This window comes from Fragaria vesca, linkage group LG6, assembly GCF_000184155.1.
Source record: "Fragaria vesca subsp. vesca linkage group LG6, FraVesHawaii_1.0, whole genome shotgun sequence".
Lineage (NCBI taxonomy): Eukaryota > Viridiplantae > Streptophyta > Magnoliopsida > Rosales > Rosaceae > Fragaria > Fragaria vesca.
The window spans coordinates 15009981-15034987 of NC_020496.1; the positions used below are offsets into that span (position 1 = coordinate 15009981).

The following is a 25007-nucleotide window of genomic DNA, read 5'->3' on the forward strand; positions in this document are numbered from 1 at the left end:
TGTGTTCAAGGAGTTTGATGTGTTTGTCAATGTCTAACTTGTTGTGTTATGGATCCAAATATGTCATTAATATAAACTATGGCAAACGTCATGCTTGCTGTATGTCTGTGCAATTTTCCCCATTTATAGGATACAATATAAACTGGTCAAGTCAAAATTTCTCTGAACATGAAAGTCATCCCTAGCTTACCATGTTCTATTAGTTTATTTGTGGTTGATTTTACACGGAGAACAAATGTTGTGAGAATTGAAATATATAATCATCTTTGTTATTAAAAACCAAAAGATGACAACATCATTCTAGAAAACCAAATGGTCAGAAATCAATCTATCATATCAGTTGAAGGGACTAATAGAGCATGAGAATGGAGTAATATAACTAAACAGATAATATAAAAGGAAAAAACAATGAACAACGAAGATTTGAGAAAATTATGGACCAAATTTGGAGCTAGAAACATGACAAGATATCACTTTTGCAAGACCAAGACTCCAAATTAGAAGAACATGTGTATACAAAAGGTAAGCATCAACCTTGCAGAGACTGAACCAACAAACTTCTTTCCAACACAGTATCAAACCCACAACACCTTAAAAATCAAAACTTTAGCTAAAAAATTAAAACTTTGAAATTACAAATGGAACCAGTCTTACCCTGACTTGTAGCAGAGATCGGAAAATTCCACCGGATAGCAAAGGCTGGCCATTTTTACAATCATGCAAATCTTGGTAGTCATGCCGCAAATTCAACCTCTAAACAAAAACCAAAAACCACAATCAAAATCCAAATCAACTCAATGATTGAATGGGTCAAGCTCTTAACCATTGTGAAATAGAAACAAAATGCAAGCAGTTAAATGCAGATCAAGATTCAGAACAAGAATTTAATAAAATTTTGATCAGGTTCAGAACTCATCTAAGCCTTCTGTGCTTCTCCCTCTGGTTAAACTTGACGGAAAAACAATGAATAGATACAGACAACAAATTCTGGTGCAAAATAGCCTACTGTTCCTCTCATGGTAGTAAGAATTCGGCTATCCATTCCGCGAGTAAGGTTGGCAAGACCACAATCACCCAGTTTTGAGCATCCAACGAAATGTTATCAGTGTTAATGACACAGTGATTCTTTGTGCATGCAGGTAAGTCAATCCTATTGCAGTTCCTAACGCAATAGGATATCTGGGTTTCCAATCTAAGACTAGTTGATTCTTTTGGAGCAACAGAGATTGCAAATAACCTTTGGGCATCTAATCATAAAGACCGGAAATCTAAGTACATTCTGTGTAGTGTTTTCCCCAGACATCCAACCACCAATTCCTACAATTAGCCTAATGTTCTAGGAGAAACAGATTAAAATGTAGCAATGCAGCTTCCATTGGCATTTGAAACAAAATTGAGATGTGCATATGACCATCATCCTATTCCAATTGTGGGATAAGGATGAAAATCGTCCCCATCCAACATCCACTGGTCCATTAAGTATCTGAACCATTCAAAAATAACCAAAACAAAAGCATGATCCATTTAGCCCTAGCTCAAAACAGACCAGGGGATGAATTTTGCGGGTTTCTCAAGGAAGTAAGATTCAGTCTTTTCTTAGCTGGTAAGCTTTGTTGTATCCACAATTTGTGTAGAGCCTAGTATCGGTTGAATTTTCAAAACTCTACCATAGAATAGCAGATGTATCAAATGTATATCTTATAAGTTAAAACAAAGTTAACCTTTCTCTTTGTATGGTCTGAAACTCTGAATGGACCAAATTGGAGATTTGGACTGGTCTAGTAAAGACTGTAAAGTTAAGTTTCCATCCTAGTTTAAGTTGGCTACCCAAACTACTGTTGGACTGGGTAGAATTTTATACCAAATGCCAATGTAATAGACTAGAGAGTCACCTGTTCAAAATTACAGGAGAGGTGGTCATCTGGTCCTGGTAAGAGAGTTTCAGATGCAATGCAGATATAAGCTTTTCAGGAAACAGATAACAGAATCACTGGTACTAATATCCATTACCCCCAAACCATGAAAAGAACTGTTCTTTCTAAAGTTTTGGTTGCATCAAGTATGAGGCCTATTTCTACATTCTAATTCAGACAGACGAATGAAGAAGAGTGCAGTTAAAAAACCAGTGTATATGGTTGTGTTCTGGGTTTGAAACAACAAAAAAGACCAGTGTATATGATTAACTAGTACTGTATATATCTCCAAATTCAAGAATTAACAATTTTGGCTGTATCCAATTCATGAAAGCAAATCCATTGACGCCACACATGTTTCTATGAACTCTTCATCACATTCAGAATCAACCTCAAAGTAAAGTGGAAGAGGTTCTCTGGGTTCTTCATCTCTCAGTTGAATATCACAGCCTAAAAGATAATCCAATAACGAGCAGTATTTTAAAAAAGAGATTCAAGGTCCTATGTAAGAAGGTAAACAAATGAAGAAGAGAAAAAGAAAACCCAGAAATGGGTAGCAGAAACAAGAAAGAAAGAAGAATATGAATCAGAAAGAACGTAGCGAAGAGCATTTGATTTTAATGATCACAGGAATCATCCATCACTCTTGAAATACTTTCATCATCTTCATCAAACAGAGAGAGACTGCAGAGCGGATTGACACCTTATATACAGCCAGACTGGTCCAAACCCTAGAGGTCACTCTCGTCATTTCACCAGCCAATTCTTTTTCTTTTTGAAACACAAAAATGAGTGCCCGGGAATTCACCGAAACCCTTGTCCTCATAAGGAAGAAGAGGAATTCAGAAAAATTAGAGAATCGGAGATCATTTGGGTGATGTCTCTCCGAGCCTTCAAAGAAAGCCTGAAACCGTGCCAGAACTCATCACTCCCGGCCTCCACCCAAACACAGTCGTCGTCGCAAATCCCTAGAAAGCCCCCCAAGTCGTCTCTGGCTCAGCAGCTCCTCAGGCTGCAGGACCCTGTCTCTCGTCCCCCACCGCCACCGCCACTGCCGCCAGTAGAGAAGGACGATGACGAGGACGAGCCTGAACCACTGGGATGTTCCGGGACTGGTAAAGTATTTGACAACACAGGACCCTATGAGCCCTTGCTCCTGTCCTCCCCCGGTGAACTTCCTGTAATCCAGGTATTATGGTTTTGGGTCCTTACAAGATTTTGTCTTGAACTCGTAACATTCTATGAATTTGTCTGTATAACTGAGATTCGGATGTCTTTACGAACTCATTGGCAGGTTCCTGCATCCATTAACTGCAGGTTGCTTCTACATCAGAGAGAGGGAGTAAAGTTTCTTTACAGAATATACAAGAACAACCATGGAGGGGTTCTTGGAGATGATATGTAAGTCTATCTTGCTGAAATTATATTTCAAATTGCTTTACAAGATTGATTATCTTTGTGTTACTTGTAGCTGTTTCCTCCACAATTTATCTACTTTTTTAGTATTGTATTTTTTATACCAATCACATTTGCATATTAATTTGAGCCTTTCCTTCCAGAATCAATAGTTCTGAAGACATGGCTCCAACGGATTTTACTATGCATTATTCAAAACCATCGATGAAGCACATGTTCCCATGATGTTCCTTAACAACCTTAGCCAGAACTAATAGGGAAACTCTCTCAACTAGGAATGAAAGTTTAGGGTAAACTGTGAATGAAACTTCTTGGGTGGTCGTATAAGTAGAATTTCTCTACCAGGTATATGTATTGTAGCTAACGCATTCATGTGATATCTCTAGATATTTACAATCCTTACCATAATTTTGTAGTGGGAAGGTTTCATATTTTCTCTTACTCGTTCAATAGGGGACTAGGCAAAACCATTCAAACAATTGCGTTCTTGGCTGCTGTGTTTGGAAAAGATGGCGATCGCATTGATTCCACAATTTCAAAGAAAAGTGACATAGCAGAGCGAAACCCTGTTCTCATAGTTTGCCCCAGTTCAGTTATTCACAACTGGGAGAGCGAATTTTCTAAGTGGTCTAACTTTAGTGTTGCTGTTTACCATGGTGCAAATCGTGATTTGATTTATGATAAACTCGAAGCTCGCGGAGTTGAGATACTTATCACGAGCTTTGACACATACAGAATTTGTGGCAGCCAGTTATCAGGTGTTAATTGGGAGGTTGTTGTTGTGGATGAGGCACATCGTCTTAAGAATGAAAAATCAAAGCTCTACCTAGCATGTCTAGAATTTAGAACGTTGAAACGAATTGGTCTCACTGGAACTATGATGCAGAACAAAATCATGGAATTGTTTAATCTCTTTGACTGGGTTGCACCTGGATCCTTGGGAACACGGGAGCATTTTCGGGAGTTTTATGATGAACCTCTCAAACATGGCCAAAGATCAACTGCTCCGGAAAGATTTGTCCGCATTGCTGATGAGCGAAAACAGCATCTAGTGGTGGTTCTTAATAAATATATGTTGAGGAGAACAAAAGAGGAAACTATTGGTCATCTTATGATGGGGAAGGAAGATAATGTCATCTTTTGTTCCATGAGCGAATTGCAAAAGCGGGTGTATAGGCGAATGTTGCAGCTACCAGACATCCAATGCCTGATAAATAAGGACCTTCCATGTAGTTGCGGATCTCCTCTTTCCCAAGTTGAGTGCTGCAAAAGGACTGTACCAGATGGAAAAATTTGGCCGTACCTTCATAGGGATAACCCTGATGGTTGTGATTCATGCCCATTTTGTATTGTCCTTCCTTGCCTCGTCAAGCTCCAACAGGTAAATGAGATTTCCCTTACTTAACCTACTATTTTTCACTCTTTTATCAGGAAGACATAGTTTATTTTTGTGTGGAAGTGTTTTGATCCTTGTAATTTGCATCATTAAAGCTATGGTTTCCTCAAGGAAGGGGCAGGGCATAAAGCTTTTGTCTCCTCATAAGTTAGGGGTCGAGCTAAGGTGGAGAGGCAAGGCTTTCTATACTTTTGGTCTGCGTTGATCAAATGTGAGAGAAAAAAAAAACAGTGTCAGAAAATAGAATATCTGTGAATAAATGAATCACCTGAAAATATGTTGCTTTCAGCCTGGTCATGTGGTTTTCTGTTATTTTCTTGTTTTCCTAGACTCTTGATTTCTTTTTCTTCTTTTTTTGGCATTTTCTATGTGGAAGAGGTTAACTTTGTCGCACTTTTTTTCTTGATCAAACTGTTAAGAACAATAAAAACCCTTGTTATTTGCTTTCCTAGTTATGACATGAGGCATACTATTATCAAACATTTGGTGACCATTGCATATGTTTGCTGAGTTGGCATCAGGCCATGTATTATAAGCATAAGAACCTTTACAGTACGTGCTTACATGGAATAAGCTAGGATGATTGTTTGAGTGAGACAATGAGTTTGCATTTTATAAACCATGCATGACATTTGTGGATTGATCAATGCCTAATTATTCACATAAATTTCTGTCACAATGTTTTATAATTTTATGAATTGTGTTTGGGCATGTTTAGATAAGTAATCACTTGGAGCTTATTAAGCCTAATCCGAAGGATGACCCAGAAAAACAAAAGAAAGATGCAGAGTTTGCATCCGCTGTTTTTGGCCCAGATATTGATTTGGTGGGAGGCAACACTCAAAACGAGAGTTTTATGGGCTTGAGTGATGTTAAACAGTGTGGGAAAATGCGAGCACTTGAAAAGTTTATGTTCTCTTGGATGGCACAGGGTGATAAAGTCCTTCTGTTCAGTTACTCTGTCAGGTGAATGTGATCACTTGGCTCCATATTTATTTTTCTTAAATTTCCCAGTGCATGCCTTTCATGTTTAGGTCGGCCTTTGGATCTTGTTAGTTGCTGAACTGAATTAACTAGAATCTCTTCTTCCAGGATGCTGGACATACTGGAAAAATTTCTAATACGCAAAGGTTATTGCTTCTCAAGACTTGATGGTTCTACACCTACCAACTTGCGCCAGTCTCTTGTTGACAACTTTAATTCAAGTCCAAGCAAACAGGTATAATTTAATCAAACGTGAGAGAAGTCTATTTAAGTTTCTATTTGACAGGTATCTATTGTTTTAGGTGTTCCTTATATCAACTCGAGCTGGTGGGCTTGGACTGAATCTTGTCAGTGCAAATCGTGTTGTAATATTTGATCCAAGCTGGAATCCTGCTCAAGATTTACAGGCCCAAGACAGGTCATTTCGGTTCGGGCAGAAACGGCATGTTGTGGTTTTCCGCCTACTTTCTGCTGGTTCCCTTGATGAACTTGTTTATTCACGTCAGGTGTACAAACAGCAGCTATCAAACATTGCTGTTTCTGGAAAAATGGAGAAAAGATATTTTGAAGGTGTCCAGGTACGGAAATCAATCGGTGTTTTTCTACATTTCTCCTGGAACTTTTTTATTTGTATTCAACTCCTAAATACTTGCATTTCACTTGACTGTCGTATTTTTCAGGATTGCAAAGAGTTTCAAGGGGAGCTTTTTGGAATTTGCAATTTATTTCGTGACCTTTCAGATAAGGTTTTTACCAGCGAAATATTTGAGATGCATGAAAAGCAAGGACAAAAAGAAGGGGATTGTCATGGTAGGGAACAAGAACCAACCAACATTACTTGCGTAAAAGAAGTGGGTCTGACATCTTCATCCGTGTCTGAGACCACTGATTCTGAGAAGGCTTTAGCAAGTCAACCTGTGCTCAAAGATGTGGGTAAGTATGATTTAAGATTTAGCTGTTTGCCGCAATGGAGCTTCTGTGCCATAGAAGATAATGAGCTGTTTGGTAAGGGGAAGAGAAAAGGTGTAACAGGAAAAGAAGAAGGAAAGAAATAAAAAAAAATCAATAAATAATTTTGACTTCCTAATACACATGGAAAGTCATTGGAACATAAAAGGAAATTCGGTCAAACAAATAAAGAAGGAAAAAAAAATGAAACAGCCTGCTATTGCTCTCTCTCTGGTAGGTGCGGGGTTGCCTTAGAGATGCTGGTTTTTGAGCTTCAGACCATTTATTTCATATTGCAAGGTTCTTGGGATGAGAATTTGTTGCACTTACTATCTTTTTGTTCTCTGTTTTAGCTTTCTACCATTTGATTTATTTATTTAAGTTCATTTTTGTTCTGAATGCAACTGAAGTGTTTTGTTTTGTTTAGGTGTTGTCTATGCACATCGTAATGAAGACATTGTGAATAATCGACCTGGAATGAAAGGGACGATGGAAATAGTTGGTGGTTGTAACAATAGCCTCAAACAGCTTTGCACTGGTGTTGCTAGGAGAAAACAACAAGATAGTGCTGGTGGAAAGGAGAATGTATATGTATCCACAGATCGCAAAAGGATTCAGTTTAGTCTTCTTGGCAAGTTCATGGGTATGGGAGAGCTTGAATTTAGCAAGTGGGTAGTATCTGCTACTCCCCTGGAGAGGGAGAAAGTTATTCAGGACTTCAAGAAGAGAAACAAGAAGAAACTCGACAGTGTTGATTTGTTATAAGGTTGTGGCCGTCATTTAAAATGACATTAGAACATTCAAAAGTTGTCTAATTGTTGAAGCATCATCTTCGAAGGTGTGCGATAAGTAACAGCTGAACTGCATGTACAGTTAATATCTACAAGATGTGGTGTCGATAGATATTTGGAAAGAACAGAAAAAATGTTAATAGGTTTTGGTGATTCTTGTTTTAGCCTGGATTATGTTTTAGATCGTAGATGTGAATCATGTGATCATGTGAACTTACTGTATAAATTTGCCCCTCGGAGAAAACATACTCGTACGTAGAACATACTCTGGTCTTATTAGGATTTGATTTAAATAAATATATAATATTCATATAAATTTATTAAACTATACAGAAAAACATTTAATTTTGCATAATAGAATAGATGAGTTGTTAGAGTTGAGGTTTTTTTTTTTTTTATTAAAGATTTTGTGGTTTCCTCATTTATAATAGAGAAGTAATGCAAGAGTTGTTGGAGATGATTTAACTTTTCACACCACATCCACTTCTACAAGCCCTAAATGTGTGTGGATGTGGTATGAATCGACATCAATGACATGTTTGCTTGGCAGATTAAAATCAAAGATTTAACTCAAGACTATAGATTTTTGCATGAATCGCGTAACAAATTGTAGCGTGACAAAGTGTATGATTTTTCGGGTATCCACACTAGGTTATCATTGAGACAAATTTTAATTTGGCTTTTTGAATGAAATTTTATAAACAAAAAAAATAATGGTATCTTACTCTAGAGGGCAAAAGTCATCGACAACCAACCATGCATGCGTGCAAAATTCAGTTTAAATAATCGTCTTCTCTTGATTAGCACGATGACAAGGCATTACAAGATGGATGGTAGGATTTCCATTAAGAAATATATATTTTTTCTTGATTTTAAATATTTCAATATAAAGTTAGTAAAAATTTCATGATTATAAATTCTTTATTAAAGAAAATTTATATGATTTTAATTTGTTATTTTCATTTGTAGGAGTAGTAGAATAGAGTTGCAGGCAGCTGAAAAGCGCGTGTGACCAGAAAACCAAAGCGCAGAGAAAAGCAGTGGACATGTCAACAACCACCACCATAGCTTCTCCAATCCCATATTGGTAATAATGATCTAATTAGTTGCTAAATCTTAACCTTGTGGTGTTTGCTTAAGAGAGTCAATTAGTCGCTGAGCTTTCACTTTCTTCATTTGATCGGCTGGTGATCCAAGCAACCTCTCTCTCTTAAGCTGATGGGCTTTGCTTCGATTTCCCAACGCAGTTGAATTGTGGTATGGGCACTCTGAGGAAATTAGGGTTGAGGTTTCTCTACTGCTTCTTCTTCTGTGCTGCTGCTTCGCTGCTGCTTTCTCCTCCTCCGGTGGCGGCCCTCAGACCCTTGAGGGAAAGGGCTCGCTCCTGGGGCGATGAGGTGAGGTTCCACTCTTTTACTATTTCTTTGATTCTAGGGATTTGAGAATCAAATTGGTGCTTGATTGGTTCTAATGTTAGCCTCGTTATGTCAAGATACATTAGTTCAGTTGTTAGTACTGAGCCTAGATAGTGAATTTTCGGGGGTTTCTGGCAAATGGCAACAGTTTGACATTCACCTTTTCTCTCCTTTGAACAAGAACACTGTTGTATAGACAATTAGACGTTACACAGGCTTGGGTCTGTGTCTTGAGAAAAGGGATAGGGCATGAGGTTTTGTATCCATAGGAAACATGTTGTGGTTCTGTTTACTTCTGGCTCTCTCAGTTTCTGGCATTTGTACTTTGGTCTGTACGGTTTTAAGACTTCAGTGTTTGTCAAAGATTATGGGTTTAGGAATGGAGCTTAACAGAAGAAACTTGAGAGTAGAAGGGGGTACGAGTCAAGAGCTTGGGATCGCATGCCATTTTGGTCTGCTTTATTGGCAGTGGTTACAGGCTTGTGTCTTGTGCAATGTGTCAAAGCTAATCTCTCTGACGTCTTTGTAGATATTGTCTCAGCACTATGTTCTGAAAATTTCCACTCCTATAGCTCTTCTGTTGTAATCAAATCCTTTCTCTCTTGTAAAGACATATTATAATTTTCATTTAACCACAAGAAGACTAATGAAAAAGATTATACTACTTAAGCTTATTTACTCATTTATTGTTGAGTGTACAACATTAATCATTTCAATTATAGTGCATGCAGATATTGACAGTTAGCTTTGTATTTCAGTTGATAGTTTCCTAGGAAGTCTGCAATCTTGTTTGTTAATTACCAAAATAAGATTGTTGGAATTGGATGAAATCTGAATAAACCTACTAAACTCCTCATTTTACTTTCTTTGCAGTGGCTATTTGTAAGAAAAGATGAAAATGAGTTGGGACCATTTTCTACGTGGAACATAACAGGAACTTATAGAGGTTTGTAACTTATGGCCATATTTTCTGTTCACATGTTATAGATTGGTACCCGGTTCATATGATATTCTTATTGCATTTCGTAGACTTGTGTATTTTGAAGCTTACGCTAGACTAGTTGCTCAAGAATATGAAGTTGTAAAATTTAACGGATTGTCTAAGCTTTATATACCAGAGCTAGTCGAAGGCTCTGCAATGAAAAGGGGTAGGGGGTGCTGCAGTGAATCTATAACAGGATGCTGCCAATGTGGCTTCTAAAGAAGAGAAAACTTCGGGGATTGGGGGGGGGGGGGATTTGGGTGTTGGCTTTTCATTTTTTCTGAATTAGGACACTTTTTGTCTTATACGTTTGAATGAGTTATTGATTTTTTTTAATTGATCTGCTACCGCAGTATAGGGTTCCATGGAGAAATGAATTTGTAATTATATTTGGATTATTTGTCATGTTACAAGGAGCACAGTGTCTTTTATAATTGGTTATAGTAGCACAATGGATTCAACTGGCTTGCATAGTTAAATACACTGAGGCTTCATTTGGATAGAAGGATCTAAAAGAGTGACTTGCAGTTTTGATAATAAGTTTACTTTGGTTAAAAAAAATCTTAAAAATACTAAATACTGGGCATTTAACAAATTAATCAAATCTTACAGTGAATTTTTCAAATAAGTGCATTTGTTTTTTTTCTTCCTAAACAAGTGCACAATTTACTCGTTGTTGACATTATTTCCAAGCATAGATATAAACACTGAGTAAGACGACTACAGTTACTAGTCTTAAAATAAATAATCTATTTTATATTGATTCATTAGGCAGGTGTGTGTACTTGATCTGATGAGATATATAAATTATTGTTGTGTGAGTTGCAGGGACTTGGAAGTTTCCTGATTCTGCTAATAGATCTTCCAGATTCCCGGAATTTAGGAAATCCAGTGGCAATTCTGTCATCGAATTAGTTAGCACACAAACAAAAATAACAGGTGTACATTATGTGCAGGTGAGGAGTTTCCCTTTAATGATCCTGACTGATACAAAAGTATGGTTTGTATCTGTTAAAAGCATCTGGCTTTCAATTCCTTGAATGCACACCATTTGTACACAACTTAAAATAGTCACACGTCAGGCCAAAACTCACCAGTCTCAGAAAATAAATAAGTACCTGGCATTTTAGTCTTGCACATAGGCAATCAGTGGAATTTCTTTATCAATAGAACATGTATACTAATGGCACAAACCCTTCTCCTGTGGACTTCCATACCATGGTAAATGTTTGCTCGATGGGACATTCGCCCCATGAATTCAGCTGTCAAGTATTGTCCTTTGATTAGTAGCTGCTTGATTTAGCAGAAGCAATTAGAATTGTTGGACAATAGTTTTCTATACAACACTTTCAGAGCCATTTTATACATCTTTAGTTCATATATTGTTCTAGCACTATTCCTGTTTTTTCTTTAATTGAGTTCTACCACTCATTCTTAAATTTTGTAATTTTAAATATTTGCTTTACCATTTTTTGAACTATGAAATATATAATTAATCATGAGTTCTCAAGTTATTATGATACTTCTATGGATAATTTTTGTTTCTTCATTTTGCTGGCAACAGGGTGTGATTATCTTCCATGATGTGTTTGACAATGAACACAATGTTGGTGGTGTCAAAATTAGAGTGGAAGGTGTATTTATATGGCCGTTTAGACAGCTTCGAATGGTAGCTAATAGGTGATTTTCCATACTTTTTGTTATGAAGTTTACTCCTTGTTGTTGATCCTATCATTGTCACCTAGTTTCTGTTTAAGTTATGTGCTATGCAGACTTATAATTACGTGCCCATCATTGTGCAGTGGGAAAGAGGGAGACTCAAGCCAAGAAGAAGATTATATTTTATCAAACCCGTATCATATGGTATCATTTTTTTCTCATCTCATGTGTTATGGAGCCTAATAAATATTTTGACTATATGTTGTCTTTATTGTGCTTTCGTCTGGCACAACGTATTTGTTATTCATATCTTGATTTTTATCTGGAGTGCCAGAAGGTGGCAATATATAGTACATTTTGCTTGAAATTACTTTGCATCTGATATAAAATTTTAAATAAGGAGGTAGGAAACATGCAATAGTTCATAGAAACTACTAAACTACTAAATTACTTTGCACTTGAAGTTTAAATTATTATGATCTTTGGAAATCTGAGCCGAAAAGGTTGCAGAAAAGTGGCTATCCAAAATGTGCTACAAATGACTAATAACAGTAATAATTTCCGATCCATTATTTGCTTAACTGTGAAGTTGCACATTATCTGTAAGGAAGTGATTAGAGAGATTGGTTGGGTCTTTCCAGCCACTTGTGATGTTGTTCTTTCGAAACATTAAACAACTTTAGAGGGTGGAAAAGGCGTTTCTTGACAAGGAGGTAGGAATGCTGGCAACATTTGGTTTCGATAGCTGGACTGGCAGAAATGAGTTTTTGAATAGATAAGTAGGGAAGAGGAGGTTTTATATGGTATGGAGTGGGCATCTTTTATGGGCTTTGGTTTTCATAATAGTTTAGGGATTGGTCTCTTCATGGCTTCATGCTATTATGTGATTGTTAGGTTGTTGTCTAGTCCTTATTTTGCTGCCTTGTTTTTGTATCTTGAGCTGTATTGTAATATAGTCAGTTGGGTTTAGATATCATCTATAAATGTTGTACAAAGTTTAATAAACAAACAATTAATTGAGTTACGATAAACAACACATAAAGTTTCTAGATACAGCTTCGTCTTATCCTTGTTGTGGGCCCGGGCCCGGGGAAGAGGTGTGTGTGTGTGTGGCGGGGGTTGGTGTGGATCCTTAATTTGAGTATGTTTTGGTTTTTGGCTCTTGTTGTTTTCCAAATTTTGATAGACATCTCAGTCAATTTATTTAAATCTCTTCCCTTCACATGTGTGTGTGTGTTGTTTTTTTGAAGGGCCTTATGTATATTGATATAAATGAAGTCTTGCATGTATCTTTTTTTCTTTCTTTAGAAACAATTTTTTGATTCTTGTTAGAAATTTTTTTGAATGATTTAGTATTAAAATAAATCAGAACCGTTTTGTCAATGTTAATTCATATGTTCATTTTTAAAAATGAAGCATGCAAATACGATCTGTATGTGTAACTGGGTTTGATCACATGTTCCCAAGGAAGCTACAGTTCCTTGAACAAGTATTCAATTTTTTTTTTTTCTCAAATGGCCATATTTATCATACTACATTGTAATGTGTGTCTACTGATGTATGGAATCTGTCTACCAAAGAGGGTTTTGATGACTTACATGATACATGTATTCTTTTTTGAACAGCTTGGAGCTTTCTCTTCCCAAGTTTTTCAAGAATCTCCACGAGATAAGCTATGGAAGAAAAAGCATTGTAATTTCTCCCACTTCACTATTAGTTTCCATATTGCTTTTGTGATGTTTGTAATTTATTTCTGTTCTCTTACTGCAGCGCCAATTTACGAAATGGAGAAACATTGTAATATAGAAATTGCAGGCCAAATTTCACGTGTATCATCTGCCCATAATGGTATTTGAGTTTTCTCAGCGTATGGATTCTTTCTTTCCTTTTAATTGCTTCCTTAACATTAAAAAGTTTTAGATTCTTCTCTAAAAACTTTTGTTTTAATTAAAGAACGAAAAAGTAGAGGAAGATGAGAGGAGAGATGATGAATGTTTAGAAGACACTAATTTATAACTGTGCGTCCATTGTAAATGTGCATATGCCATTAGGTCCAGTTTACTATACTTTTACCGAAAGTTAACAGGACGCCATAACTTCTTATTTCACCTCCGGGTTTATGGAAATCTCTTCCTCTTTTTATATCTCTTTTTCATGATTTCTGTTTCTATTTATTAAAGGTCAGTGATTTCTTTAGTTGAATGGTTATGCAGAAAAAACGAACAAGTGACTTTCAGGAATGTATGGATATATTTCGGTATTCAAATGAAATTTTTATACACTTGTAATAAGACTTATTGCAAGTCTCATGTTCATATGCATATGTCATCATATCAAATGTTTTGTTTATTCTCTCTTTATAAATCTTATCAATGAATAAATAATCAAGTTTTAAGCATTAAGGGGCTTGTGTAGGTCTGATGCCAAAGTTCTAACCTTTTTTGATTGTGATTTGAAATCTATTCCTTTGTTTATTTTGAAATTTCTTCTCTTATGAAAAATTGTTATCATTATTAGATGGAGATCGTGATCGTTACCAAATAGAAGGTTTGATGGAGAGTCCTGCAGTGGATGATGATGGAGATTGCTTCTCACCCTTGATTTTAAATGCTACTTCTATCAACGTGGAGGTGTACTATAATAAAGCAGTGAACTATACCTTGATGGTCACCTTTGTATCCTTTATTTTTTATTTTCCATCAGTCTTGCATTTAGTTTCAAATGGTGATTTTCCACTGTTGTGGAGGAATTCCTTAACGTATTTCCTCAGATCTCCTTCCTACAAGTTCTTCTCTTAATTCGGCAAATGGAACATAGCAACACTCAGTCAGTAAGAAATTTGTCCGAACCTACTTTTTAGGAAACCAAGTTTAGCGATATGTCAATCATCATTCAGCTTCCTTTTTCTTCTGGTCGACGGAAGTAATTGTGGTTCCTTATCAGGGGGCTGCCAAAGTGTCGATTCTAATGATTGGCCAACAGGCTATCATGGACGCTTATCTTTGCCTTCTACACTTGACAGCAGGAATACTTGTTGGTACGTTTGTTATTTGTCACTACCACCTTTGTCTCAAATTGCTTGTATGTAATCATAGAAGTTGTGGACTAGTAATTAGTAATATCCTGTTGATCAAGGTATTTTATAATAGATGCTCGAAAAGCTAAATTTACTGTTATTGTAACCATGTAAAGTACATGGCTGCCGTTTAAATCATTGATAAGAAGTATTGAATTTAAGATTAATAAAGTACATGGCTGCCGTTTAAATCATGGCTGCCGTTTATTCTCTCTTCACGTGTAACTTGTATTGCATTTGTGAATACTTCAGCTGTCGTTTCTCCTTATTAACTATTTTTTTCTTATTCCTTGTGCATACAGAATCCTTATTTAATGCTTTTGCAACCGCTGCGTTTTTCAAGTTTGTTGTCTTCTCAATATTTGAGATGAGATATCTTCTTGCTATATGGAAAGCAAGTAGGCCTACAAATAGCGGAGAAGGATGGGAGACGATGAGGCGTGAGCTTTCAGTTTTATATAGCCGTTTCTGTAAGTACTATTTTGAGTTTATATCACTTCATCATTAACTTATATATGCAAGTACTTTTTCAGTTTTTATGTCAGTTTATCAACTCTGGAATTCTGAGTTTATTGGGAATCATGCACAAATACACTTGAATTTTATGTATCCATTCATATTAAACTCATGAAAGTTAATCTCTCTTTATTCTCAAGGATAATTATTTGACAAGAATAATTTTATAAGACTATTAATAGTTTGTATGTCAATTTTTTTTGGTTGACTTTTGACTTTAGAGCCCCTACGTTTTTTGAACTTTTGGTTTCAGCAAACTAATGCTGAAGATGAATGTTTACATATAATTTAAGCTACTAGATAACCGAGTAGATAAATAAGAAAATTTTTATCCAAAACATACCGGAGAATAATTTGGTCATTCAGAGTTTGAACTCTCTGTCATCTCAGCTACTTGTGAACTGTAGTGATTCAACAAGTTATACAGGTAACTTCTCTCTAATCCAAAAGTCTGCCCAAAAATTCTCATTCCCCCAGTGCCAATGACACCACTGTAGAAAACAAGCACACCTAGTATCCTGCTTCGGTTTGCAACTTGACTGTCTCCCACCGGTTTCCTAGCCATGGTGTAGGTTACCTAATAACTAAAATATCATCCTTAATCTAGGGTACTTTACAGTGGAGACAGTAGTCATTCAGATATCCAGTATCATAAGTTTTGGGTATTGCATGAGGGAGATTATCCTTTAGATATCCAGATTTAGTCTATGATATGTGCTCCCGGATTTACATTTTATTTCTATTTTATGATTCTTTGTTACAACTTACAAATGTTAGGCTTTACGTAAATCTATAATCTTTTGCAGATGGAATTCTTCTTGGAGGCATTCTGGTCATGTATGAGTTCCATAACTTCCTGAGACCTATTCTTCTCCTTATGTACTCTTTTTGGATACCTCAAATAATCACCAATGTCATCCGTGATTCAAGAAAACCCTTGCACCCTCATTACATCCTAGGCATGACTGTTACTCGGCTAGCAATCCCGTTATACATATTTGGGTGCCCTAACAACTTCATGCGCATTGAGCCTGACAAGAGTTGGTGTATATGTTTGAGTTTATTTCTTGGACTGCAAGCATCAATTCTTCTTCTCCAGCATTATCTTGGCTCTCGGTGGTTCATTCCTCGTCAGGTGTGGTGCAACTTTGATCATTTATATATTCCTTATTCTTTTTCTTTTTCTTTTTCAACTCTCATGTTAAGAAACCTATTTGTTGTCAGAAGAATGAGTAATGATGAAATTTTTATTTTATTGAACTTCCCTAAGCAAGGAGCAGGTTTATTCTTTTTTTTTTCTTTATTTTTTTTTTTTTGAGAATAGATTGGAACTTAGATGCCTATTTGTTCTTGCATTTGAATAGTAGCTAATTGATTTTCTTTTAAGAATACTTTAAGGATTTTACAAAGTATTTCACTAGATAAATTCTATTAAGCTTTGATATTGATAAGTTATTGTTTGTTTTGAAACGAAAATATAAGAAATGTTGAAGGTCTGTCACTGTATTGTAAATATCATTTCCAACACCCAAGCTTATGTTGCTAATGGTATTACGAGATTGTTATACTCTATGTCAGCTTTGAGTGTCTCAATATTCTTTTTATTACACTACATGTGTTGAGATTGTCACTTGATAAGTTATTGTTTGTTTTGAAATGAAAAAATAAGAAATGTTGAAGGTCTGTCACTGTATTGTAAATATCATTTCCAACACCCAAGCTTATGTTGTTAATGGTATTACGAGATTGTTATACTCTATGTCAGCTTTGAGTGTCTCAATATTCTTTTTATTACACTACATGTGTTGAGATTGTCACTTGCTTTTCTGCTCTTTTGGATGAAATGAAGTTTACAATGGCTGTACAAATATGATAATAAACTTTGTAATCCTATTCTTACTTTTAAATCTGGGGGAAAACTGTTACAGCAAGTTTATATGCTATTTTGAAAACGCCTCTTGTGCATGTCCCTGCAGTGTGACATATCTTCTCTCTATAATGTATTGCAGATTCTACCTGAGAAATATAGCTACCATAGAAGGCCTGATCAGGATACAAATCATGCCACAGATTGTGTCATTTGCATGACTGGAATTGATCTCACACTGCGTTCAGATGATTGCATGGTACAGTGATGGGATGTTATATTTTTCCTTTATTTTATAATAGATAGCTTGACTAGTGCTTGATGTAGTTTGCTATTTTCATTGCAGGTGACACCATGCGATCATTTCTTTCATTCGGGTTGTTTACAAAGGTGGATGGATATAAAGATGGAGTGTCCAACTTGTCGGCGTCCACTGCCCCCTGCCTGAATTGTCTATATCACATATAGGATCCACTGACATCACCCAACTCACTAATTTTGGTACATTGACTCACTGGCATCCAAGCACTCCTGTAGAAATATTCTAAAATTCTAGGGTTTGACTGGTGCTTACCAGGCATACCACTCATTGATATTCTTTTGTCAAAATAATTCAGCAACCAAACATGCCTTTTAAAATAATCGACCTTGTTGAATCAATTTTCTGTAGAAGTCATTATTATTCTCATAGTTTGTACAGTAATTGCTAAAGAAATGTGTACATTACATTTCTCACTTTTTGATGTTTAAGTTTACAAAGTATTTGCTTCCCACGTTTAATTATGATTTACGAAGTATCATAATCCTGAATTGCCTCTCTGAATTCCATTTCAGGTTGGGTATTGAATCCATCTTCTGCATGAGTGCACCTTCAGATGAAGGTTAAGATACAACAGATCAGTTTATTAAGTATAACGGGCTGCAATAGGTTGCAGCTCTAGACAATGATTCTTTGCATTGTTGTATACTGATAATTAGTTAGCAATACAGTCCATCAAAAGTTGGTTTAAAGAGACGAGAAAAGAAAGTGGCATGGGTCTTGATTAGAGCTATGATGCCATTGTGAGAACTGTATCTCATGTTGCTCAGTGGCCAATGCAAACGATGTGAAGTACATATGTATATGGCATGTCTCTAAAAGGACAAGGAACCGGAGGTCATGTCAGTACACAAGTTGTGTTTGGATAAAATAATTTTAATTTCTATAGAAATTTTAAAATCATAAGAATTACAATTCCATGAATTTAAATTTTATTAATTAAGAATTCCGTTGTTTGGATTTCATGACGTAGGGTTTTAAAATGACAAGAATTTGTATTTTATGAGAAATTCAAGTCAGGAAATTAAGCTTTTAAATTCCATGATTATTTTCCCGTGAAAATTGCTAATTCGACAAGATAAGAATCCAAACGGGGAAACAATCCTAAGAAATTGAGAATTCCCTATTTTTGATTAAATTCCTGGGAATTCACCCGCATCCAAACACACAGAATAATTATGAAATTGGGAAAATCTATGAACTGTAGTATTGTTTCTCAATCTGCGTCCACACTTTCTTTTTCCTTTAGGAGAATAAATGACAAATTCATCAACCAAATGTTATTACAATAGAGAAATCACGGGATATCCTCACATTGAGGGGAATGATAGAAAAGAAATCACGGTACGTTATTTTTAAAAAAAATAAAATAAAAGGCTAGTGTGGCTGTTGGCTGTTCTCAAGCCTTGATTAATGAAACTGTCGAATACAATGAGGGGACCTTGAGTCTAAACCCGTGATTACAAAAACCTGAAATAATATCAGAAACCTCTACAAACTTGTACTCAACTAGGCACAAGCTAGCAAAGAGTATTGCTCTACCGACAACTCTATTTGTTTTTACACAACGGTGACATACTATACTAGAATTATCATTAGATATGTAACACGCTTATGCATCATAATGTCTAATAATTCAGCTTTCCAACTATGTAGCCGTCAGAAGACAGATCCGACGATACTTAGTTTCACCCTACCACTAGGCGGCAACGACCATTTGACAAAGCAAAGAACTCATTGCTGACCTAGAGAAGACAAGGCACAAAAGTGTAAAAACATGCACTTAGCCCAACTAACCCTACACAGCTGTTGTAGGCACTAAAATCACAGTATGTTTAAAGCTACCCAATTGAGCTTTTTGAACGGAGTTGTTGTAGTATCCTTTCGAGCTTCCGCCAACGGCGATTCTCCTGCTCGCGGTTCTCTTTTCAGAGTTGCTCGAGCTCTTGCCTCATCCTTTGGGTCTCATTCGGAGGAGACAAGTAAAGACCTCCCTTGCTGCCCAACTGGTAAAGAATGACACTTCAGGCTTCACCCTAATGTTAGAATGGTGTTTAAGAATGATGATGATGTATTTGAGTATTATGGTTTCGCTAGAAAAAATGGCTTCTCTGTTATGAAAGAGAGGTTCAGGCTTAGCCCACAGTTGGGTATTTACAAGCATGACTTTGTTTGCTATAGGTATGGATTTGCTCCGGACCAGACTGTATCTTCAAATCTTTTCAAAATGATTCGACTCTTCTCTCTCGGTAATGAGCTACATATGCATTACTGTATTCCATATCCAGAATGAAACCCAGAATCCATCGAAATAAAAGGGAACAAAAGTCTTGAGAAGTGTGGAGATCAATCTCGGGCAAAATCTCTGATATATCCTCTGGTCTGGCAGTAAATCCGGTCATTATCGTGACGACCTGAAATTACAAGCTTGCCCTTCCGTTAACGGCACTGTCACGAGCGCAGCCTGCTTTTGCCTTTGAAGAAAAGAATGACACGTTTATTAACTTAGCAAGAATCGGTACGAGAATATTTCATTTCATTTTATTGTTTACTTACCATAAAGAATTAAAATATAAATGTAACTAATTACAATTGATGTTGTTTACTTACTATATCAGAATTAAAACTAATTTGATTACTGAAATACCCTACTAAAAAAGATGCTAGAATATTTGTAATTTTTTAGAGTTGTGTATTTTGGAAATATTATAATTATATGAGGATATTTTTGATTTTTTGAAGAGAAATATATATATATATATATATATATTTTTCAAAAATGAAGAGAAAAAGTTGATTCCACAAACTTGATTTGAATACCCATCTCCCTCTTTGGATATCAGATTTAGGGGGTGTTCACAAGGAATAGAGGAGGTGTTCACAAGGAATAGATTCCAGATAAGTAAATAAGACCCACATCCATTCTAATACGCCAGAATTTACTCATCTGGAATCAATTTCGTCACTCTTGATTTCATTCTAAGTTAATAAACACGTTAGAAAAGAAGAAAATTCTTAAGAAGCGGGCAAAATTGTAATTTCATTCGGAAAAACCCTAGAGGTCCGGGGGCAGCGGTTCGGTGTATAATCCTTTTCCTTGGTTTCTTGGTGACTTGGAAGACTGAGACCCTCCCTTCCATCACTCTCTCTCTCTCTCTCNNTCTCTCTCTCTCTCTCTCTCTCTCTCTCTCTCTCTCTCTCTCATCGTCGACCTCCTCAGGTTTCGCTCTTCTCGTTTCTTGTCGTTTAACTTAGTTAGACCTGCCTTTCTTTTTCTTGACTTGAAGGCTTAATATTATTGATTCATGTTCTTGTGGTCAGCAACTCTAATTTTGTTCTGCATGTTTCATTTCCGTTGCTTATTTAGTTTTGCTTGAGATTTGATGATATTACTATCAAGGAAGAAGAAGTATTAAAAATAGATTCTGAGATTGAGTATAAAAGAGAGGCAGTTCCACTGGTGAATTGGGATTTGTTCAACTCGTGTTAGATAATGGAGACAGTGGGACACTAGTGATTAATCTTGTGGATCATTGCGTTACTATTAATGTTACTGAAGACATGTTGATTGAATCTTATGACCTGTTTCGTCAAGGTGCATGCCTTTATTTGAGATCATGTTATTCTTGCGCAGGTCACTGGCTTGAGTTATAATCATGGCTCATGGGTCGTCCAATCCATCTATATTTCAGAAATTACATGGGCAGTCCAGCCTCATTCCTAAGCTTTCTCCCAACTTGAACAGCAGAAACTATGGTTTAACTGGCGCTTATGCAAATGGAGGCTTGCAAGGACCCCTGCTCCCAGCTTGCCAAAGCACTCCCCTGGCACAGCTCTCGCCGTTGTCTACCATTTTGGTACAGGCTCCGGCAGAGAAAGGGGCTGCTGGTTTTGCTGTTGATTTCCTTATGGGAGGTGTATCTGCTGCTGTTTCTAAAACAGCTGCTGCTCCAATTGAGCGTATTAAGCTATTAATCCAGAACCAGGATGAGATGATCAAGGCTGGTCGTCTTTCTGAACCATACAAGGGGATTACTGACTGCTTTGCCCGAACAATGAAGGATGAGGGTGTCATTGCTCTGTGGAGAGGAAATACTGCTAATGTTATCAGATACTTTCCTACCCAGGTCAATTTTCTTTCACTTTGTTTTATCTTCCCTTTTTGTGTCTGTGTCTTGAGTTCTTGTACCGTGTTCAGTAATAATTGGAGTAAATGTTCCATATCTAGTTTTTAACCAACAATATTAGAGATCACTTCCCAAGTCCAAATAGAGATGGTTATCTTATACTATAAGCTTTTTAATGTGGAATTGTGCAACTTGAGACCCCTCTAGTAGTCATTCTAAACTTGTGAAGATTTGTGTATCAGGCCTTAAACTTTGCTTTCAAGGATTATTTCAAGAGGCTTTTCAACTTCAAGAAGGACAGAGATGGCTACTGGAAGTGGTTTGCTGGGAACCTGGCGTCTGGTGGTGCTGCTGGTGCTTCATCTCTTCTGTTTGTTTATTCCTTGGACTATGCTAGAACACGTTTGGCAAATGATGCTAAAGCTGCCAAAAAGGGTGGGGAGAGGCAGTTTAATGGTATGATCGATGTGTACAAGAAAACCCTAAAGTCTGATGGTATTGCTGGGCTGTATCGTGGATTTAACATCTCATGTGTTGGGATTATTGTGTATCGTGGGCTCTACTTTGGAATGTATGATTCTCTGAAACCTGTGGTTCTGGTGGGTAGCTTGCAGGTATGTTCAAATTTTCAATCTTGTACCCTTCTATCGAAATTTTGTGTGTGGTTATTATCTGAGAAAGTTGTGAAAGTGCAAGTTTTGTGTTGGTTTTGAAGGCAGTTGAATGGGTTTCATCTGTGAATTTATTTGTTTTATCTTTCCCCGCTTCTTGTCTGCCTTGTTGTTACAAATCAAGCTGTGCAGGTCTATGTGGACTTTACAAGTAGTCTGCATACTTTGTTGGACCTTGGCTTAGCATCTCTTTTATCCAAGCCCTTGCCATTATTTATTGTTAATAATGTTTTGGAGTTTGTATGTTTGGCCTATTTTGTAAGAAATGATTTGAATTTGTGACCTTAGTGTTGTAAGCTGATGTCTTTGAATGCCCTGTTATTTTGGACTTGATGTCATTTCCACAGCATGTTGATGGTAATTTCTGTGTTTCTCTTGGTATTTTACAGGATAGTTTCTTTGCTAGTTTTTTGCTCGGATGGGGAATTACAATTGGAGCTGGATTGGCTTCATACCCAATTGACACAGTGCGCAGAAGGATGATGATGACATCAGGAGAAGCAGTAAAATATAAAAGCTCTTTGGTTGCCTTTAAGCAAATTGTCAAAAATGAGGGTGCTAAATCTCTATTTAAAGGTGCTGGAGCAAACATATTGCGTGCTGTTGCAGGTGCTGGTGTGCTTGCTGGCTATGACAAGCTGCAAGTCATTGTTCTTGGCAAGAAGTATGGATCTGGTGGTGGTTAAATGTGATGTTATGTTGATGAAAGCGTAGTGTTTGATTATGTCTAATGGCTTGGTGGAATAAGTTTAGATGACTGATAGTGCTTTCATGTCTTCACATATTTAGGGAACTGTTATTAGAAAATCATAGGTACAAGGATGAAATTTGAGTTGTAGGTGTTTTATAACTTCCTGTGAGTTATAAGTTGGTGTGTATGGGGGTGCCTATTTCTGAGTTATCTGTTCATGAATGTTACCAGCAGCTGTGTTAGGGGCTCTAAATTAGGTAAGCCATGAATCAGTTGGATTATTGAAAGGAGTAGTTTCTCAAACATTGATGCCACTATGGGCCAATGGCACTTCATTTTTTTCACACTGCCTCTCCCATTGGCCTTCAGGCAAGACTAACCAAGTACAAACAAAAACGAGGTAGGTACGTGGAGCAAATGAAGGGGGATAGCCTCAAACTTTCCTTGAGTTTGAAGAAAACCGAAGGTTAGCCTGCTGTCTGGGTTTGGTCTTATCTGGGGATTGAAGATGTCTTTCTCCAGCTCCACTTGGAACAACTGTGAAAACTACCTATATGGAATGAGGTAGGTCTTTAATCGTTATCAAAGAAAATAACTCGATATTTAGGCTATGTACTATTAGCACTATTATTGCCATCATACTCTCTTCTCTCTTCCAAATATGAATGTACAAGATTCATATTAAAGCCGGAATTGTAATGGTGGACTGTCGCTAGCCAGCCAGAACATATTTTCTTCCAGCATTATCATCTGGTCTGAATAAAATGATTGAAGAGGAGACTAGTAACCAGTGCGCATTTGTGTTTCTATTACTTGGATACATATATATTATATATATAAACGACTAACTGATCTCTTACACCATGTTCAAACCAATTAACTGACGGAGGAGAGGATTGAGAAATGGCTTTGTTTTCATTCACTTCCATTGCTAAATGTGCCAATGCCATCTCATTTACTCTCTTAGTTGTGCAAGTCTCCAGTTCGTTCAACCATCTCAATCTAACTTCTGTTGCTGCAAAACACAGCAGTAGAGATAGTGTACATGCTTCTCATCATCATGGCCATCCTCACCATGACCGCCACCACAGTAACCACTCTGATTCTGCTGCAGCTTCAGATGATCATTCAAATGCAAGACTGGACCGAGCTTTTCTTTCGCTCCAATCATGGAAACGAGTCATGTACTCTGATCCACACAACTTTACCTCGAACTGGGAGGGTCGTTCAGTTTGCACTTACAGGGGTGTGTTCTGTGCACCTGCTCCTGATGACCCCAAAATCCAAGTTGTTGCTGGCATTGACCTCAATAAAGCTGACATAGCCGGATTCCTCCCAGCCGAATTAGGCCTGCTGTCGGACCTTGCGCTTATCCATCTGAATAGCAACCGCTTTTGTGGCATCCTCCCTCACAGTTTGGCCAACCTCACACTCCTTCATGAGCTTGATCTCAGTAACAACAGATTTGTAGGTCCTTTTCCTACTGTAGTCCTCTCTCTCCCTAGTCTAAAATACCTTGATCTTCGTTACAATGAGTTTGAAGGGGTGTTACCTCCACAACTCTTCAGCAACATAGTACAACTAGATGCAATATTTGTAAATAACAACCGCTTCACCAGTATAAACATTCCAGCTTCGAGTTTATCATCATCAGCCAGTGTGGTGGTTTTTGCTAACAATAACTTCAGCGGATGCCTTCCTCCGAGCATAGCCAACTTTGCAAATACATTAGAGGAGCTTTTGCTAATCAACACTAGCTTGTCGGGGTGTCTTCCACAACAAGTTGGGTTTCTGTACAAATTGAGGGTTTTGGATGTGAGCAATAACAAGCTGGTTGGTCCTATACCTTACAGCCTTGCAGGGCTAGCTCACTTGGAGCAACTAAATTTGGCCCACAATATGATGACTGGAATTGTGCCAGCTGGAGTTTGTAGTCTGCCTAATTTGGCAAATTTTACAATCTCTTATAATTATTTCTGTGAGGAAGACGGGAGCATTTGTAAGAATTTGACAACATCCAAAAGAGGCAACACTGCATTTGATGATCGCCGTAACTGTCTGCCTGACAGGCCTTACCAGAGGACCCAGAAGGAATGTAATGCTATCCTTGAGAACCCTGTGGACTGCTTTTAACATCCTTCTGTTGTATAAGTGGTACGGTGCACTGCCAGCACCAAGTAGCATGGCCTCTGTCGATCTTCGCCTGGTAGTACTGCCCCTCCTGGGCCCTGGCTAT

General features: G+C 37.1%; 4 protein-coding genes across 4 annotated transcripts; all 4 read left to right on the plus strand.

The window, feature by feature from the left end:
* Nucleotides 1-2758: 2758 nt before the first annotated feature.
* LOC101303435 (putative DNA repair and recombination protein RAD26-like) lies at nucleotides 2759-7710 on the plus strand. Its single transcript, XM_004303049.1, has 8 exons — nucleotides 2759-3102; nucleotides 3208-3314; nucleotides 3783-4710; nucleotides 5444-5691; nucleotides 5818-5944; nucleotides 6012-6287; nucleotides 6390-6642; nucleotides 7085-7710. The coding sequence occupies exons 1-8, from the start codon at nucleotides 2791-2793 to the stop codon at nucleotides 7420-7422; spliced, it is 2589 nt and encodes an 862-aa protein (XP_004303097.1). The 5' UTR covers nucleotides 2759-2790; the 3' UTR covers nucleotides 7423-7710.
* A 728-nt stretch (nucleotides 7711-8438) lies between these two features.
* Nucleotides 8439-17810, plus strand: LOC101304015 (transmembrane E3 ubiquitin-protein ligase 1-like). Its single transcript, XM_004303051.1, has 14 exons — nucleotides 8439-8845; nucleotides 9737-9809; nucleotides 10674-10801; nucleotides 11410-11525; nucleotides 11648-11708; nucleotides 13130-13196; nucleotides 13275-13352; nucleotides 14022-14179; nucleotides 14275-14334; nucleotides 14448-14541; nucleotides 14883-15050; nucleotides 15903-16231; nucleotides 17106-17222; nucleotides 17310-17810. Exons 1-14 carry the CDS (start codon nucleotides 8708-8710, stop codon nucleotides 17409-17411), a joined length of 1689 nt encoding a protein of 562 aa, XP_004303099.1. The 5' UTR covers nucleotides 8439-8707; the 3' UTR covers nucleotides 17412-17810.
* Nucleotides 17811-20452: 2642 nt separating this feature from the next.
* LOC101306833 (ADP,ATP carrier protein 3, mitochondrial-like) lies at nucleotides 20453-23559 on the plus strand. Its single transcript, XM_004303061.1, has 4 exons — nucleotides 20453-20502; nucleotides 20917-21409; nucleotides 21652-22023; nucleotides 22470-23559. The coding sequence occupies exons 2-4, from the start codon at nucleotides 20939-20941 to the stop codon at nucleotides 22764-22766; spliced, it is 1140 nt and encodes a 379-aa protein (XP_004303109.1). The 5' UTR covers nucleotides 20453-20502; nucleotides 20917-20938; the 3' UTR covers nucleotides 22767-23559.
* An 88-nt stretch (nucleotides 23560-23647) lies between these two features.
* Nucleotides 23648-24904, plus strand: LOC101313530 (pollen-specific leucine-rich repeat extensin-like protein 1-like). Its single transcript, XM_004303084.1, has one exon. It carries the CDS (start codon nucleotides 23675-23677, stop codon nucleotides 24902-24904), a length of 1230 nt encoding a protein of 409 aa, XP_004303132.1. The 5' UTR covers nucleotides 23648-23674.
* Nucleotides 24905-25007: the final 103 nt, after the last annotated feature.